Here is an 18,859-nt window from a genome sequence, read left to right as displayed (position 1 = left end):
TCTAGAATATGCTTCGCTCTTTCAATCTTACGCTTTTTTCTCAATCAGAATTTCCATTCAGTTAAAAGAAACAAATGCTTAACGTTTTTTCTTCTCCACCCAGGTGCAAAACAAAGAATATGAAATGATACAAATTACACGCGCATGGACACACACCACAATAAAACAAGAAACAAGGGAAGCTTTTGATCATGGCGCTTGCTTCGTGTTTGCATGTGTGACTGTGTGCCTGCATCTTTAAGTGTTTGTGCAGAGGGAAGAGCAGCAAGTGAAATGAGTTGAGCAGAGAAGAGGGAGCCCATATGGCGGTGGTTATCAGTGCGCTGTCGGTTTTCAGTCATCAGGCCCTCTGCATTTGGGTGAAGAAGAGGAGAAGGAGGAGGAGACTTATCTGGAAACCGATAAGGCGGGTCAGGCCTTTCTCAAATTATACGGAAATTATTTTAATTGCTAGTGAGAGCTGCAGAGCTTTGAATTTTATCTCCCTATTACTGTTTGCCTATGAGTGGATGCCCCCTCCTTCCCCTCTTTTTTCCTGACTCGCTTCACCTTATTGTCTATTAAGTTTTCCCTAAAAATATCTTTTTATGCACATGCAACTGTCAGCCTCCATCTGGGGCTGCTGAGCAGGGAGTGCGAAGGCTTATTTCTCAGTGTTTTAGGTGTGTGCACTTGCGTGTGCTTATAGCATCTTAATGTACACAGGCCACAATGTCAGCATTTAACACCCAGACACCATGTGACCAAGCTCTGAACCGGAAAAGTAAACCAAGAAATCTTTCCCTGGTTGATTTGTGCATGTGTGCGTGCGCGAATGCATGTCTTGTGTGTACTTGTGCTCCATGAACCAGAGAACTCAGGTCAGATGCTTCCAGTGTTGGGCTTAAAGCTGCTTTGAATGGGCCAGGCTGTGCTCATCTTCTGCCTAATCTTCCTACTCTGGTGAGTGTAGGGAGGAGGAGAAAAAATCCATAGTCTTTTCATTCTCCTGTGACCACTGTGCCTGTGACAGAGCAGCCATGGGAATGGAGATGGATACAAGCAGCCCTGCTTCTGACCTCCCTCTACTCCAACACAAGCGTAGAGATAAACAGGGCCGCAAGGATCGCTAACATCTTTCTTTCTCAGGCACACACAGACATATGCGCACACACTCATACAGGCGCAGACATCTCATTAAAGCAATAGTAGGTGAATGTTGCAACAGCAGTGTGCCACTGGGAGAGAGGTCTATTAGGGATACTATCAAGAGACGATGGAAGGAAATGAGAGTCAGTGTACAGGACTTGTGCGCATCTCATTCTGGTGTGGCATATGTGTGATGTATGTCTAATTTTGACCCGAGGGATCCAGCGAAGGAGCCAGTATTAATACTTATTGGCTGAATCATTATGATAATCTAGTGACTAGAGAGTTAATGCAAGAATTCATAGAGTAAATATCTATTACGCAAGCGCGTGTGTGTTTGCATGTGTGTGTGTTAGAGAAGGAGATAGAAAAAGACTTGTCCACATGCAATTCTATATCCATAAGTGAGAAAGACAAGAGGAACTGCTCGAGAGCATACGGCAGGCCATTCATTCTAAATTACTCTTCCCTCCCTGTATCCTGGGGATTTTTGGAGTGATATTCCCCTCCTGCTCCCTCGTTCCCTCGGCTGTCACAACCCGTCACCACAACTATTCCACTTCAGCCACAGAGACAGAGGGTAAGCTTCGTCCCTCTCCATCACCCTCCTTACACATCTCTCTCACTAATAACAGTTGTGCCATACTTGGCTGTAAGTTACTAATATTCTTTCTTTTATTCATATGGGTTTGTGTGTGTGTTTGTGTGCCTCTCTGTGTGTGTGTTTTTCCCTGTGTGTGTGTGTGTGTGTGTGTGTGTGTGTGTGTGTGTGTGTGTGTGTGTGTGTGTGTGTAGTGTATTATTAGTTTTAGAAGAGAACAGGAAACTAATCACGTTTTAGTTTTTGCTAACAAGAGTCTCATACTCCAGAATGTCAAAATGGAAAGTAAACAGAGAGCCATTCCTTTGGTCATGGCTTGTATCCATAGAGATCCATGTGTCTTATTATGGTTTGTCAGGGGTCATTACTGTAATTCAAGCAGACAGACGTTTATACTGAGAGAAGTACGCCATAATATTCTCTTTCTGTTTGTGTCTTTTTTTTGGTCTTAGCATCTATATGCAGCCGCTTCCGATAATGTCATCCTATACCGTTGTCCGCTTCTTGCAACCAGACACTATCAGCTGTGAACTCATCCCTCTCCTTTAATGATCAGGCCACAGAGAGGAAGAAGGAATAAAAACTAAGAGGAGTGAAGATGTTGTTCAATACATGGGGCTGTGCACGAGGGAGAGGAAAGAGCTTCCTCCGTTCCGCGAAAGACTGAGCAAACTAGGACTGTGGTTCTTTCTTCATTTTAGTTTTTTTTTTTTGCCTCAGCCACAACATTCTTTCCGAAAGGTCTCACACTGGTCCAAGCCAAAATAAAAAGAGAGCAAATGAAAAGAAAAAAGTGACCAACACGGTGTTTAACTTCACGGTGTAATCTCCTGACACAAGCCTCTTTGACAGTAGTGAGACGCAGAAGCGTGCCACTCTCCCGCCTCCACACTTTAAGGTTCGTTCTCCACGCTGTGTCAGAGGGGCCTCCTCTTTCAGGTCTCTGAGGCCATGCACTCTCCAAGAGTGACACTACCCAAATTCTGTAATTATAAGATGCAAAGAGAATTCCTCAGCCTGGTTAACCAGAACTATGAGAGACGGACAAATATTTACCCCCTCCCCACCCCTTCCTCTGTTCCTCCTCTTTTAACACGCCCCCACCTCGATAATTTAACAGTAAGAGCAACTCAGCCTTGTAAACACAATAGTTATGTCTGCGCTCACAGAGCCATGAAGCAGACATACAGGCTCCACTACCCCTGCAGCTACTACTAATACAGCTCTCCTCTCCTCTCCTCTCATGTACATATGTCATCCCTTTATAAAAGCAAAGTTTGCATATCTTTAACAGGGTGCAACTGAAGAGTGCTAAGTAATTATTACAGCTTTGTTTTCATCTTCCTCCACCATACATTCCCACATAATTTGTAATCAGTGTAAGCAAAAAGAAGCAAAACCTATTGTTGTTCAAATTAAACACACAATCTTTTAGGTCACACACACTTTTCTATATTATGTTATTTGGTTCTTCTCTGACCGAACACCAAGTCTGGACTTTCTCAAACATACACAGTTAAAATATGTTATGTCTGTTCTCACCTCCCATAAATGTCCTCTGGTTTAGTTATGGAACTGCATTTAGAATCCCGATGTTTATTTACAAAGTGTTAAATGCTCTAACTGTTTCTTCTATTACAGCACTCCTGTCCCTACATCGTAAAGGAGGGGTAGGGGCTTTGGCGTCCACGCACACCATATGTTTCTATCAGTTTAGCAAAATTAACTTAACACCCAGTTTTCTTCATGATCTTTTAAATACACCTAATCTTATCAGCTGATGTATTCTTTTTTTCACTATCAGTTTTGAGAAATATCAGTTTTGTCTAAATTGTCCAAGTTGTCTGACTGTGCATTGTGCAGCCATGTGTGAGTTTCTATTAAGTGTGCTAAATATAAAATGCTGCCTAAAAGTTCAGGCGAGTCAAGTTATGACTAACGTACGCCTGCAAAACAACAACATTAAATTGCACTTGCAACACTGTTTAACACTGAAGTGATTCAGCTTGGGAGCTCTATAAAGCTGAAAGTTAGTAAGGTGTCAGGAATCTATCAGCTAATTACAAAAAAATCTGTATGTTTATTAAGGTAAAACCAAATATTGCTTTAATGGCCAAGAGAAACAGCCCTGTGGCTTGTGGCTCTAGAGCACAGACTAAACATCTAATGATGTGTGTGCATTACTAAAGCTCCCACCTGATTGCTTGTCTTAACACTTTGTAAACAGTGTGATAATATCTTAGGCCTAATATCTGTCCCTCTGCATGCATTACTGGGATCCTGGACTGATTAAATACCCTAGCATTTTAACTGAAAACAGAAAGTAAAGAAAAGTAACTTTTGGTTGGAAATTTCCTGTTTGACAGCAAGAAACTGAGAGAATTGTGTTGTTCTCGGAGGCTATTTGTGTTTGACATTAGCAGGCACGCACAATGCATTAAGCCAGGAATGTAAGTAATGTGCGCTTAGACATACGGCCCTAACTACACAGCGTCGACAGCATTGTTTAATGCACAGCAATAACTCTGTTAGCCTGTTACTTCTCATTGCTTCTCTTTCTCTCCTCCTCTTTGTCACTCTGTGTGTACATTTCTTAAATGGTGCACTATAGGGTGAAAGAGAAAAGATGAGAGAAGACACTGGAAGTCTCTTCAGAGCTATTAGCTTTGTACCATTCTGTCTCCCCCCTAGCCCTGTTGAAGCAAGATACTAAAAATATTACAGGAACATTTGATATGATGCAGTGCTACTGGACAACTTTTATTCTTGCCTTAAAAATATGTTGCCGTGTTGTGATTCAGGAGGGGACCTGAACTCTATCAGTGTAAATGCAGACTTGGCCTCCACAGAGGACCCGCACCCTGGGTGAATGACTGCAAGAGCTGCTATATGGCAGGATGAAGTGTGTTCATTTCCTTATTTATTGACTCACTTGCTTTTCTCTGAGTGTTTGAAATTAATAACAGCCAGCAGAAATCAGACAGAGGGATGAAAATCAGCACTTTCCCTGCAGTGAAGCCATTCATCAAGCTAACGAGGGGGAGAATAGAAGTGGAGAGGGGGGGGAGGGAGAGTAGTGACGTTTGGAGAGGGAACAGAAAGCGGGAGGGAAGCAGGTGCAGTGTGAGGTGAAGGGAGGGAGGGAGGGAAAGTGACGCTGGGAACAGAGGGGAGGGGAAGGAAGCTAAGTTTGTTTGGGAGGAGAGTCATTTGGAGGATAGCGGGGCAGACAGAAGAGGAGGAGCTGTGTGCCACTCTATAAAGAGGAGTAGCGATAGAAAGAAGGGCAAGTTTGACATTGGAATATAAATAGAGAGGGAAGAGAGAAACAGAACGCAGGCAGGATTTCCAGAGATCAAGTCAAGAACCATCAAGTCATAACTTGAATCTGATGATGATGTGTTGATATATTTTAAAGTCCATGCCACTGCTAGTTGATAAAGAGTGAAGCCGCTAGCTTTATGGAGCTTTATAACAGCTCTTGCTCAGTGTCTGGGTTCTTCAGGCCTCTGCAAGAGGCATCAAGAACCTAGCAAAACAACACAGCAATGATATTTCCCATAACACTTTTAACAGTACAGAATAAGGAGTATACTAAACAGAACTCTTTTTCAGTGTCCCCAACTTTCATATATTATCTCTCTTCCTTTCACTGATGGGTGATGATGGGCCCGCCCTCACTTTAAAGCCTTCACCTTGTCATGGCTTTGGTCCCACGCTGCTCTGCCTCCCTACAGTCCACTAGAGACTCAACAGTATCTCACACCCAGAGTAGGGCTGACTAAGCACTTACCAGTGAGTCTCTCTTCTCAGAGTGAGAAAGGAGCGCCATGCTGAGAACTCTGCCACAGGAAAATAATTAGCAAAGTGGAGCTCTGCCCAAACACAGGCTAAATCTAGTAGCACTTCACAGTCAAATGAAACTATAAATCTCAATTCTTTTTCTTCTGTTTTTGCTTATTTGTTTGCCCCCCTAACCCCCCCCCCCCCCCCCCCCCCCCCTCAAACACACACACACACACATATTTTTCTTAGGATACATAATTTTCACAATTACAAGTAAAATCTTTGTTTCATGATAACTTTTAATAGCATGAATTTAATCAGGGGTACTAAAACTTAGTTCAATCTCATACAGTCTTTTAATGAAAAGGCATCCATTGGAAGCTGCACATTGCTTTGCACTCGTTCTTCACGAGTCACTTCAAGCTGACAAATTTGTGATAGGTGCCTTGTGATGACGCAAACTGTGTCCATCTCACTGTACATGGATATATGTATTTTTAACTTTAAAGTTAGACCACAGTGTCTTTGGTCACCAAGGCTAAATATAGTCACCTCCTCCTGAACAGTCTCCAGTTTCTCACTCCTTTCCAAGAGGCAGGTGGAGCAGATAGAAGGGGGGGAAGGTGGGATAGCACCCAGTCTTGAATAAATCATCCCACAACTTTTGACCCATATGGAGGAGGTTGTTTTTATACTTCACACTGCCCCCCTTCTCTCCATGGCCTCTGCACCCCTCTGTCCCATTCATTTTCTCCCCCACATGACAGGTTAATCTGGATCGATTTCATCTGCCCTCAACGACTGAGACCAACATCCTGGCACCCAGAAATAGAGCACACTGTGACGGATTCGCCTCCTACTAACCATTACCGTTAACAAGCAACTCTAAGAAGGGGTGGGCAAGAGAAGATGTTTTGGGAAGTTTAAAAACAACATAATTTACTGCACAGAGGAAAAACACAGATGTGAAGAAACGAAAGACACTTGATAAGATGGGAAATTGAACAGTGCGATGAGCTGTGGTATGTGGGTGATGCTGCTTCAGTAGGTTTCACCCAAACCACGTTGTCATACAATGGTCACATGACTGTATGCTGTATCTTTATGTGAGCACAAACACTCACACACACACACACACACACACACACACACACACACACACACACACACACACACACACACAGACCTTTCCCCCCCAATCTATATTTGCACTTTCTCACAGCCTCTTACACTGCATATACACACACCTGGCATTTTATCTTTGTCAGCATATTCTGGGTCCTTCAGCTCCCTACTGGGCTCTCAACTCCAGTGTCTCTTTGCATGGCAATCCCCTGAGCTGTGCCTACCTTTACAACACACAGGAAAAGCACACTGGCAGGTAGTTTTATACCAATGTTAACCTCTATTTACAGTATCTTCATACCAGCTCTGCATCTTGTGGCGTAAATACATTTGTGCCTGGGAAAATCTTTTTCTTCTAGGATTAGTTAGGTAGAGGCACAGTGACATAGTGTCCTGGTGGCAGTCCAGGCTCGAGTCAGGACACTGTTTCCCCAGGCAAGGACACCAAGACCTGGCTCTCCGTCTCCATCACTCAGCTTGTCCTCCTGGAGCTACGTGGCCAGACTGCTCATCACCCCCCCCCCCCCCCCCCCCATTCTTCATATGCATGGATTTGCATAAAACAAAGACATGGCTCTGCCTGGAATGTCTGCCATGGTTGAAACTGCTAAGAATGGGATCGACCAGACCACACCGCACGCAGCACCTCTAAGTTCAGCTGGCAGGTTGTCAGAGCACAACATCAGCATAGCGCATGGCAGGAGAACCGAGATTTACGAGGCCGCGTAAGATAGACACCCTCATGGTTTTCCACTTTAATTCGTTTAACATCCGTTCCCATGGCATTGTTTATATTCGACACCCCTTAGCAGTGAGCAGAGGGCACCTAATTCACAGTGATGACGTGGGAGGAGAATCAGAGCACTTAAAACACTTCATCTAAAGATGATTTGTCCTTGTCTTCCCTGATGGCTTTTGTCCTGCTTCCCCTCCTGAAGTTAAGTGGATCTGGCGAAAGGCCAGCTACTGATCCCGCTCCCCACTTAGAGACAATCAAGTAAATAACAGCAGATACAAATACATGTACACAAGCACACACGCACACACTTACAGTATATTCTTCTTTACGTTGGTGGAAAAAGTTAGAATGCAAGTGCTCTTTCATTCTTATGTGTCATGATGAAGCACATTGCAGCTGTTTGCTTTGGAACAATCAGTGAAACCATTACAGGAACATTTGGGTTTGCAATATACATTCTCCCAGGTTGCCCTTTGTCTCTGCAAATTGATATCAAGATTCAAATCTTATTTTTCACTCTTTGTCACTGGTGCAAAACACGAACATATAATTTGCATTTGAATGAGTGGCTCTAATCTGCCGGTTGTCCTGATCGGGGATGACTCAAAACTTCATGTGTCGTGTGATTTTTCTTCTCCATGGATAAAATAAGGTATGATAATGGATACGATATCAAGGAACGTTATTGCATCAGGGAGATAGATGTAGAGAGATATTGCCAACATTAAGAAGGTGTGTGCTCTTTAGCATATACAATGCATTATGTATCCATTATAAAAAGCTTACAGACATGCATTATGTTTTAAAACATTCAGTAGCATATGTGGTGACTATTTTCTCCGTTTAATATGACTGCCTGATATTAATGAATAGTTAATATGGATTTAATTGTGTAGTGCTATAAATGAAAAATGCATACCACAAATAATACTTGTATAACACAGCTATGTTTGGTAGCATGTGCAAAGCTGTGGTATTTTTCTAAAGAAGGAATATTTTGTAAACTCAACAAATCTGATATTGCTCACTATTATTAAGCAGAAAATGTAAAAAAAAAAGGCCAAAGTTATCAGACATTTACCTCAAGAATCCTCAAGGGCACGGAGGGATGGTGCTTGAAATCACAGATGGAGAAATTTTCTTGATGACCTGAAGAAGCAGAAAAGATTGGACAAACAGATCAGATAAATTAATATCAGCGTAAATATGCTTGGTGTCACCTTTTCACCCTCTTCCCTTCTGTCTGCATCAGACACGGATACACACAAGAAGGCCCACACAAACAATCACAAAGAAACAAGCAGACTCATTCTGAGCAAGATTCACTCTCACCTTGTCTCTTTGGTGAAATACACTACATGTATCATAGTAAATGTTTGATGCTGGGGGAATTGTAAAAATTTACATGCAAATAGATTCTACAGGCGGAACCCATGCATCAAAACACAAGAGACAAAACTAAAATATCTAAGCGTACGTACGGCGTGCCATCACACAGACAAGGCAAAATAGATTTTTTTTCTTTTTTTTTTGTAGAGGCATTTATTTCTGTTCATCTCATTCAGTTGAATAATGAATTGTTCTAACAGGGGAGGAATCGTGGCAAATAAAAAAGAGAGGGATAAAGTCTTGTTTCCTTGCTACCTTGTGACTGAAACTTTCAGAAGTACCCTGGCAAAACATACAAAAGTGGGCATGTTTCTTTAGGCGGGTCCAAATACAGTTCATATCCCCTATAAATGTTGCAGCACAAGTAAAAACATTAGCTCAGCTCTTAGCTCCCTTTGCAGATTCCAAGCCGGGCCGATTTAAAGTTCCTGGAAAATAACAGCGGTGGAAGTAATTTGCCTGTACGCTACTGTGAGAGAAATTTTAAATCACTGGATTTTCAAATAAATGCCACATAGAACTGGCACAAAAGCAGTGAGGCAGCTGTTGTGATGACAGATGTTAAGAAAAAAACAAAAAAACCCAAAAAGCTCCTAATGGTGCTAAACTGTGATCAGCAGCCAATCAGCTGACAAATCATATCACCTGTTAGATATAGCAGGATATTATCTTTTTCATGTCTTAGGTTTGCTTTATTTCACCTGTCATTCAAGGTGAAAGTACTGAAAGTGTAAAAATACATATGCTGAGATATGACTTGGACTTACCTAAACAACAAAATTGCACTTACATCTATGCTCCATGTGTATCGCTCTGCATGCAGCTCCCTATTTCATACTGATCTGCTTTAAAAGTTACACCTGAGGAACCAAAGGAATGGACTTAAATGTGTAGAAAACAAAAACATTTGTGGAGCACAGAGGGATTTCACTCATGTAGCTAGATTTTTAGTGGGAGAAATTTCACAAACATATGCCCGTTTGAAGGACTGTGTGTCTCACTTTTTCTTTTACTCCGTTACCTCTTGCTTTAGCGCTGTTGCATTTATTTAAGTCACAGGCTCTTGGTTTGGGTCCATTTACAGACATATAAAATTACTCCAGCAAATCCCTACCACCTCATTACCAACATAACCTGCAGCCAGTCTTTCAAGGACGACTCTCTAATGACACCACATGTATCAGCTTAATGTCTATTTGAAGCAAGCTTTCTGCCACAAAAGAAAGAAAGAAATGTACAGACATCATCGACAGCAAAGTGTAAAGTGTAAGTATTGATGCTTGGCATTTATTTATTCCCAGTGAACTGCACTATTGCACCATTCCTCTCTTATACGATTGTACTATTCCTCTCTTCTACACTATGAATGTGAGAATAATGTTCCTGTTTTGTTTCTCTACTTAGACAGACCATTCACAGATGTGGCTGCCACCTGGTTGTGTTGAGACACATGACTGCCACTGCTGCTGCACATCCTCTCTCCAATCTTCTGTCGACAGTGGTTTTTATCCACAACCAAACTCATATAAAACATTTTCTAACTGTTGAAAATGAAAATAGTAAAAATGAAAAACAGAAGCAAATTCCATGCAAAGGTAGGACGAACAAATGTGAAAATGCAAAGAAAAAAAAAAGAAAGATCTTATTCCATTTATTTAGGATTTCTCATCACACTAAGACAGATTAGAAAAATATGTTTTCAAAAAACACAGTTGAAACTTGGCACTTTTGATATTTTGTGAGTCTTTATTAACCCCAGTTGTGTAAAATGTGACAGAAAGCCACAGCTTAACACACCCACTCTGAGTCAGTTGATATTTAAGACAGGAACAATGAATTTACCCCATGTACGACTGGCTGCTTTGTTTTGCAACACCCACAATGAAATGGTTGAATGAAGTGGGTGTGAGAACAAGATTAAATGTTCACCATGTGTGCCACAAATACTACCAGACTCAGAGTAAATAAATAAATAAATGAATACATGAAAATAATCAGAATGAATGGCAGCGTGAAAATAAACCTGGCCAGCTTAAGCCAAGTGCCACTGCCCTTCACAGCATATTTAATAGACACTTTTCCTGCATCCTGTATTTAAACTCCTTTTGTATGTGTGCTATTATAGTATAGTATTATTATATAATCTTTTCACAGTCAAAAATATATTATTTGTTTTCTTGCGATTCAAAAAATGTAAAGACAGGAGTGAAATATAGGATGTTAATAATTAAAAAATATATATAGCAGGGAGTTGTGCTGAATTTACTGGATACTATCCTATGTCGGATGTGTGTGTACATCTCATTCATTGGGTTCTGGGCAGAGGAAATGAGCATGAGTTCCCCAGGGCAGGGATTACTCTAATGACTTTGAGAGCAGCCTTGTGCGCTGTAACTTTTGACCTCTGCTCATCCTCTTTGACAAAAAACACAACAAGAGGAATACACATGCATGCACACACACGGATTCATGCATCTACACCTACAAACACATACATGACATACCGTGCGAAACAGCAAGACAAAAAGATTTGCTCCAATTGTTCCTCTGGCACTTTCTAAAGCCTGTAAGAATTCAAACCCCCAACCGGCTCTTATTTTTGGTTGTGTCGACTGGCGTACTGGTACTTAACTGAACATTGTGCTGCATCTTATGCTGTCAACCTGCATAGCGCCAGCGTTCCACATGAGTGTCTCGCTGGAAGATCGATCATTTTATCACTTACATAACCGCTGCGTACGGGCACCACAGATATAAGAGGAAACATCTTTTTACAAATTAGATCTGTCTTCGCAAAAAATGCCATTTAGCTCGGGGACTCGACTGTTTGAGTCACACACACAGAGAAGCACAAATAACACTATGGTCTGAAACAAAAGAATGGAGCAAATCTATTCTTTTGTTTTCGTATTGTAAGTTGGTGAGTGTGTTTTCATGTTTAGTATGCGTGCGGTGACTGTGTTTTAGTGGATGGACATTAGAGGTCTAAATGATCTGTTCCAATGAGGAAACAATCAAACTAAATAAGTTTAAGAGTCTTATAAAGAAGCCCCTAGCAAAAAACAAATGTTCATTTTTTACATGCCACTCAAAACACATCAAAAAACCCACTGCACTGAAAGCATGGTTTAAAGAGAGGCAGAAAAGAAGAGACTCTTAAGCAAAGAGGAAATTATTTCGTCTTTGAAATGGCAAATACAAAAACATGTCTTTTAAATGAGGGGAAAAGCAAATGATTATCCTCTCTAAAGTCATTTCATACATTGTTGTGGTTAATGTGACATATCAGACTACTACTGCTTTAGATGTAATTAGATAAATTGAGGAAGAAGGAGAACGGCTTGGCTGTAAATTGCATGGTGTGTACATGCTAAGACCCAACACTGGCACAGCTGCACAGAGCTACACTCACAATTTATCATCTTTACATCGCAGGAGCCACTGGCCCACACTACTATTAATCATCAGCAAAATCATTTAATTCAGCCCAAGCCTGACTATTGTCTCAGCTTCTCCCCTCACTCTGGGCAAATCAGCCACCACAGCAGCAGTGCACACCTCAGATCTTGGGTTAAAACTGTCTTTCTCCCTCTCTCTCCTTTTTGATGAGCTGTGTAGCACATCATCATTGGCAGATGGCGCAGAAGCTTGCTTTTTTGCAAATTTAACAAGTATGAAATTTATAATGGCAAAGACTACGAACGGTTGAGCACTTACTGCTTTAACACACTGACAGTGCGGTTCATTTTTATGAAAGGCGTTTTTTTGTCTGTATCCGTTGGACACTGATAATCTGTGGCTAAACTGCAAAACAGAAGACAAATCCAGATTGAATCTGTCTTCAGAAACTGTAGCGTTTCCTCAAAGTGTATTTTGGCACGTTGGTCTTCCTGTTTCAACAAACAAATTGTTCCGAATGCCCACAAGCCTATTCCCTGTGAACTCAGCAAAGAACTTTTCCTCTTGTCTTTCTGGAAAGTGGCAAGTTTAGTTCGTGTCCAAGTGCAGTCCAAAAGTTATGTTAAAAAGAAAATCAGCATATGATGTAAAAACACCAAATGCAATGCAAGATTGGGTACAGCAGAGCAGAGATTCTTCTGCTAACCACAGTGGCTGACATAAATTGGCACCTTCTCCAGCGCCCCCTCACATGCCTGACATGGCTGTGCCCTCCGTGCGCCCCGTCTCCCACAGCATGTTTGCTTCAGGCCAATGTCCAGACCCACTGACAAAAAGGAAAGAGCTGGATGAAACTGAGAAAGCCAAACGATGACATGCTAATGACTGTAAGTGCAGAGTGTCCGAGAAACACGGTAAGCGGGCACAACAGATAAGTAAGCAAAGAATGTGTAAAAAGGGTAAGTGAAGGGTACAAATATGGAGCATGCATCATGCACAGCCACAAGAAACTCACAGTGTTGTCATTATTACATACTGCCACTCAAGGAAACACACACACACACACACATTCAGATTTACACCTAAGTCCAAATACACGCTTGCATACTCCCACATGAAGCAGCACTTAAGACAAGCACACACATATGCACAAATAGAAAGGCTCACACATGACCAGACTGTTCATAATAATGTTAACATGATTTATCAGACATAAAATCAAATTGGACTTCTGCAAATAAAAATGAGGATGAAGTTCATGAACTGAGATGCAAACACAATATTTCTAACACTTTTTTTTTTGATTATAATGATAGAATCACGTTGGACTTTAAATGAAAAATGTCAGCAGGTAAGGTCTGTTTCTCCTTTTTAGGATCATCATCATAGGAAATAATAAATACATATATTTTTATTTGGTGTTAATTCATGGATTGTGAAGAAACATGCGTCTCTATCATTCAACAGACTGTCAAAGCAGAAATGTTTAATTAGCTGCACGCCACTGTGAGTTATTGTTATTATTATTAGGCTTCATTAAGTTATTGCAACAATGGACTTGCATCTCTACATTTTACAATTTTTTTTTACACTGCCAGCCTGAATTGCTTTCCTTAAATGTTCAATTCATTCCTGTTTCTGATTCTTCCAAAATGGTGTAAGAAGCTCTTACTAAATTAATTCTGGCAGAAACGCCTTAAAAAGAGGGTAACAAGACCCCTATAAGCAGTGTTAAAATGTGGGGCAGTAATATGGAGATGACATGTTTTCTAGTTTCATTTCTGTGTGTTTCACTCACAAACAACAAAGAGTCTCAGGACAACTCAAAAGAAAAGTGAGAAACTTATTGAAGACAATTACATACATTTATTGCATATCATTTAATTGTATGAAATGAGAAACGAGCACATATGAACATCACATATGGTTAGTGAATGAAATAATTTTGCACAGCAAAATATATATATATATATGTATATATATACTATATGTAAGATGAAAGATTAATTAACATATTTTCAAAATTTATTGGCGAATGGTACTCCCCCCTTTTATACATGCAGGGTGACACTCCCTGACGATCTAATAATGTCCGGACATTATAGATTAGAATAATTACTTATTGCTTTGCAAATGTTTACGTTTATTTAAGAGAAAACAACAGTATACCCTGAACTGATGCTAATATCTCCAAATGATACGACTAAGTCGTAAACGAATGTCAGATCTATCTTCTTGGGAGATGGAAAGCTAATTTTCCACATGACATTTTTTTAGTGCATTTCTGTTCAGAATAAGTCAGTTCAATCAAGAAACACATTTTCAAAAGCACAGTAATTTACTTAGACTTGTGAGAATTGTCTTCTCCAAATATACTTTTTCTTAATATAGTTATTTAAAATATAATAATAAAATGTGTGTCGGACACCAGATCTCTCACACTTCGGTTTATAGCACATGCTGCAAAAGCGCTGTTTTATGCACTGCACAATACTGCTCACTGTATAAATTGGAGCCGAGCCAATTTCTCTTAATCAGTGTTAAAAATAGTTTTGGGCAGCAATCTTATTATTAATTATCCTAGAAATCTATATGACATAAGCTGTAGCACATGATATCTTTTGCATCATAGATTATAAAACTTTGTCTTTAAATTACGCTTTAAAAATTATTCAAATGATGACAAATGCACAATGGAATATATTTAAATAACAACATAGGCTTAGCAACAGACTAAACTTCCAGGAAATTGACTGGTAATTTCCTTCATACTGAAGTCTTTTCTTTTTCCCCTCGCACCAGGGTCCCCGCCGACAAACTTCCACCAGGAATGCCAGCGCATTCACTGCAGTCTTATGACAGCCGATGGTGGTGCACTTCAACACAGCTGAAATGCACCACTACAGGGGGTGGGAAGTCCTGTCACTTTTTTGTCTCTGTCCCAAAAAAGTGAGGAGGCCTAAATGAAGTATGAGTGCCATGCTGGAGTCATCCGACAAAATAGGACATCTTCAAGCATAGAAAGAAAAACCATACATGTCCAGCATGCAGGGCAGTTCAATAACACATCTCTTTAAAACAATGAAGAGTTTGTAATGGATACAGTCTTTTGTTGCTCCACACAATAACAAGCAAACGCATGAGATGAGGTGGCGTCAAACGGCAGGCTTGCAATCCTCCAAGTTTGGCAGACAAAAAAAATAAAAAATAAAAAAAGGAGAAAGAAAGAAAAAAAGGAAAAAACATACTGTCGATGGATGCACTTTTGATAAGAATCTGTACACTGAATCAAAACTAAAATGATGAAAAAGGGCCAAGTTGATGAACTTCAAAGGAGTATACTTAGTGCTTGCATGCACACTTGGTATACTGCGGCATAAAGTTGGATCAACTTTCAAATATCAAACACTGCAAATCTAATGAACAGAGATGAAAAAAAATCTTGACAGACAAACTATGTGTAATATACTGAGTATGATAGCAAAAAGTAGAAAGTTTTCTCAATACGCCTCTTCTAGATTAAAAAAAATGCGGATAACAAAGCCCTCCAAATCTACAGCAGTGGTAGAATGGAGGGAACTTATTTTCAAAAAAAAAAAATGTAATAAAAAAAAATCAAAAAGTTGATAAATTAGTTCTTCATCTAGGCATATAGTGGGATTTGCGTCAAGTAAATAATAAAAAAAAAAGTTTCAGAATGAAAACTTTTTACGCGGGGTGAGTTATTCATCTGATATAGTTTTATTTCGCGATAATGTCGAAACTCACATGAAAAACTCCGGAGATGAAGGGTTGTTGTCACTGCTGGATCCGTTTTCTCTGAAGCCGTTGCTGATGAGCTTCTCATACTTTTCTTTGTACGCGTCCCTCTCCCGGACCAGCCTGGAGATCTCTTGCTTTAGGTGCTCGACTTGCTGCAGGAGTTGTGTCTTCTCTCCCTCCAGGACGTGCCGCTGCTGAACTCGCTTGAACCGGCAGGACTGAGCGTAGCCTCTGTTCTTTAGGGTCCTCCTCTTCTGTTTCAATCTGATCACCTCTTCTTTGCTGACCCCCCGTAGCTGCCGGTTGAGCTCCCGCACTGACATGGTCACCAGCTGCTCGTCTGAGAAACGCTCCTCCAAGCGCATGTGTGGGTGATTTGTCCCAGAAGTGCCGTTGGACTGGACGCCCGGTGCCTGGTGGTGGCTGCTGCTGTGGTGGTGATGGTGGTGGTGGTGGTGTTGCGCTCCGTTCTGAGCGGCTGCCGCAGCAATTACTGCCGACACCACCGCCGCGGCGGACCCCATCTCTTCCCCGGCCATGGTGCTTCCTCCTCCGGCTGCACCAGCAAACTGCTGGCCCCTGGCATAGCCATCGAAAGACTGGAGCTGATGACTGCTGTTGATCAGCGCCTCGACCGCGTCTTCGGGGCTGAAGCCCAGCGCCTCTGGATTCAGCTGCTGTTGATAACCGGACATCCAGTAGAAATCCTCAATGTGTGTCTTCTGCTCACTCCCCGAGCCCGGACTGGGCGCCGAGAAGCTTGGGGAAGGGGGCACCGAGCTGCAAGGCGTGCTCATCGGGGTGGAAGACAAGGATCCCCCGGCGATAAGGCGACTGCACTGGCTGATGTTGCGATCGGGCTCCACCGGCTCCTTTTTCACTTCAAACTTCATCAGATCGAAGTCATTAACATATTCCATGGCCAGGGGACTGGTGGGCAGGTCGGAGTTGCTCATTGCCAGCTCTGATGCCATCCTCTTGCTGCTGACAGTCCTCCAAACGGGGTGAAGAGCAGCTGTCAAACTGGGTTGGTTGGGAAGAACGTGAGCCAGTTTGATTTTTACGCGTTTGTCTTGAAACTGAAAAAAAAATTAGGTTTTCGGCGTCCTTTTTGCAGGCGTGTGTGAGTAGAGTTTCTTTGCAGAGTCTATTGCACTGACACACCAGTGCCGCGCGTACGAGTAGCGGAGTCCTTTTTCAGCATGTGAAATTCGGCGGTTTTGGATTTCAAACATTTAACACTTTACGGGGTCTTCATGAATACATTGCGCACGCGGAGAGGGAAACACACCGAAGGTCAGGGAGTAAAAGCTCACTTGCACGTTCTAACCCGCTGTCTGGTGGGGCGATTTTTTAGTGGGATCACACAGCAGATGAGTTTAAGCATTGTAGCCGCTCTGACGTCAGGCTGGAAATGGGAAATTGACTCGGACGACGAGCCAATAGGGTCGCACACTCTAACAGCTAATTAACATATTAGTAGCCCAGAGAAACAAAACTTTTATCTACCGTCAATGGACACCAGCTGACTGTCAGTCGGAGCATAGATCCTTTTGTTCTTTTTATCGTAATTTCGATTTCATTTTATTTATTCATTTATTTATTTATTACTTTAATTTTTCGAAGTATGAGTTGTAAGTGGAACGAAACAGAGCATGCTCTAAATTAATTACAAAACGGAGTTGTAATGCTTGACATATAGAAAAAAGAGATAAAGCAATCATAAAACAGACCTTATATAGTTCGCGTAACCCTGTAGCATAAACTGGTTATACATTTTAAGACATAAGTCTTAATCTTGCGAACATTACCTGAACAAAACCCGTCCACTTCCTAATGGCAATGTCTGTTATTTGTCTGAATGTACAGCACAATTAAAACCTAGAAACTATGTTTTATCAACTAAATATAAAACAAAAGTGGCATGTAAGAAGCTGCGCGGTAACTTGGCAAAAAAAGGAAAAAAAAATATGAAAGGCGGATTGAAGAGGTTGTCATGTTTTCGCACACCATTGTAAAACTCAACACTGCCACCTTTTGGGCACGCTAGTGAAAGGGATTCCCCTCCCCATCCAGTCCACACAATCTTCGAAGAGTTGAAAGTTGAATGAAACATATACTGTTTGCAAAACACAAACACATGTACACGGTCCGAGTGTCGTTGTTTTCTTCACTTCAGTAGGAAAAAGACACGGTACCCCGACTGAATTTCAAACATCTTACATAACAAAGTCAATTTTGTGTTTTATGGAAGAAGTCATATCAGAGGAAGTGGATGCGAGTGAACCCGCTGCTCAGTGCAAACTGATATTCTGTGGAAGCCATAAAACTCACTTTATCTGAGTACATTGCTCTTTATCTCAGTTCAGAGGTCTCCTGCATTTAATTGACTTGTGTACAACACTAACATGAGTCAGTCTTGGTAATCCAGCTTCCACTGTAAGTCCTGTCTAGTTAGGTGGTTATAGTTTCTTTACCCCAGTGGACACAGCATGACTTTTAAAAATCAGAATAAATAGTAAGGTTTGTATACAGTTTGTATACAGTGTATTGTTGAAGTCTCCCATTAATGTATAGGCAAAATGCAATTAACTAATGACTAATAGCAGCTCACTTAAAAAAAAATAAAGAAGTTTGTTAGGGAAAATAGTGATGTAAGCCACACTGGCCCTGTCTTACTGGCCACAAGAGTGTTGATTTCTTTTGTGGCCTATTTTGACATGGTGCTGACAAATAACCATTTCTTTCCTGTGACAAAAGCCTATAATCATAGCCTGTTTCCCACTCTCTCGCCAAGCGTATGATCTCATCTTTGCAATGATGTATATTTTTAGATTTTTGTATGCGTCCTATTTAATGATAGTTCAACTCAGTCATGTGGAAGATGATCTTGACAATAAACCAGATATGTTACAACCACAGGGAGTTCA

At 41.2% G+C, this 18,859-nt stretch overlaps 1 protein-coding gene across 1 annotated transcript in view; it reads right to left on the bottom strand.

Moving 5' to 3' along the window:
- Positions 1–17,309, bottom strand: part of mafa (MAF bZIP transcription factor a) — a 76,036-nt gene extending 58,727 nt beyond the window's left edge. The window contains exons 1-2 of the mRNA XM_085268347.1: positions 15,936–17,309; positions 8,461–8,528 (exon numbers count right to left, since the gene is read on the bottom strand). Coding sequence (XP_085124473.1) covers positions 8,501–8,528; positions 15,936–16,903 — 996 coding nt within the window. The 5' untranslated portion in view covers positions 16,904–17,309 and the 3' untranslated portion in view covers positions 8,461–8,500. The remainder of the gene's footprint in view (positions 1–8,460; positions 8,529–15,935) is intronic.
- Between the last annotated feature and the right edge of the window lie 1,550 nt (positions 17,310–18,859).

The sequence above is a fragment of the Mchenga conophoros genome, linkage group LG1 (genome assembly GCF_057382185.1).
Source record: "Mchenga conophoros isolate Kocher_MC1m ecotype Shallow Benthic linkage group LG1, M_conophoros_male_GT1.1, whole genome shotgun sequence".
Lineage (NCBI taxonomy): Eukaryota > Metazoa > Chordata > Actinopteri > Cichliformes > Cichlidae > Mchenga > Mchenga conophoros.
This window is presented reverse-complemented; position numbering and strand designations above follow the sequence as displayed.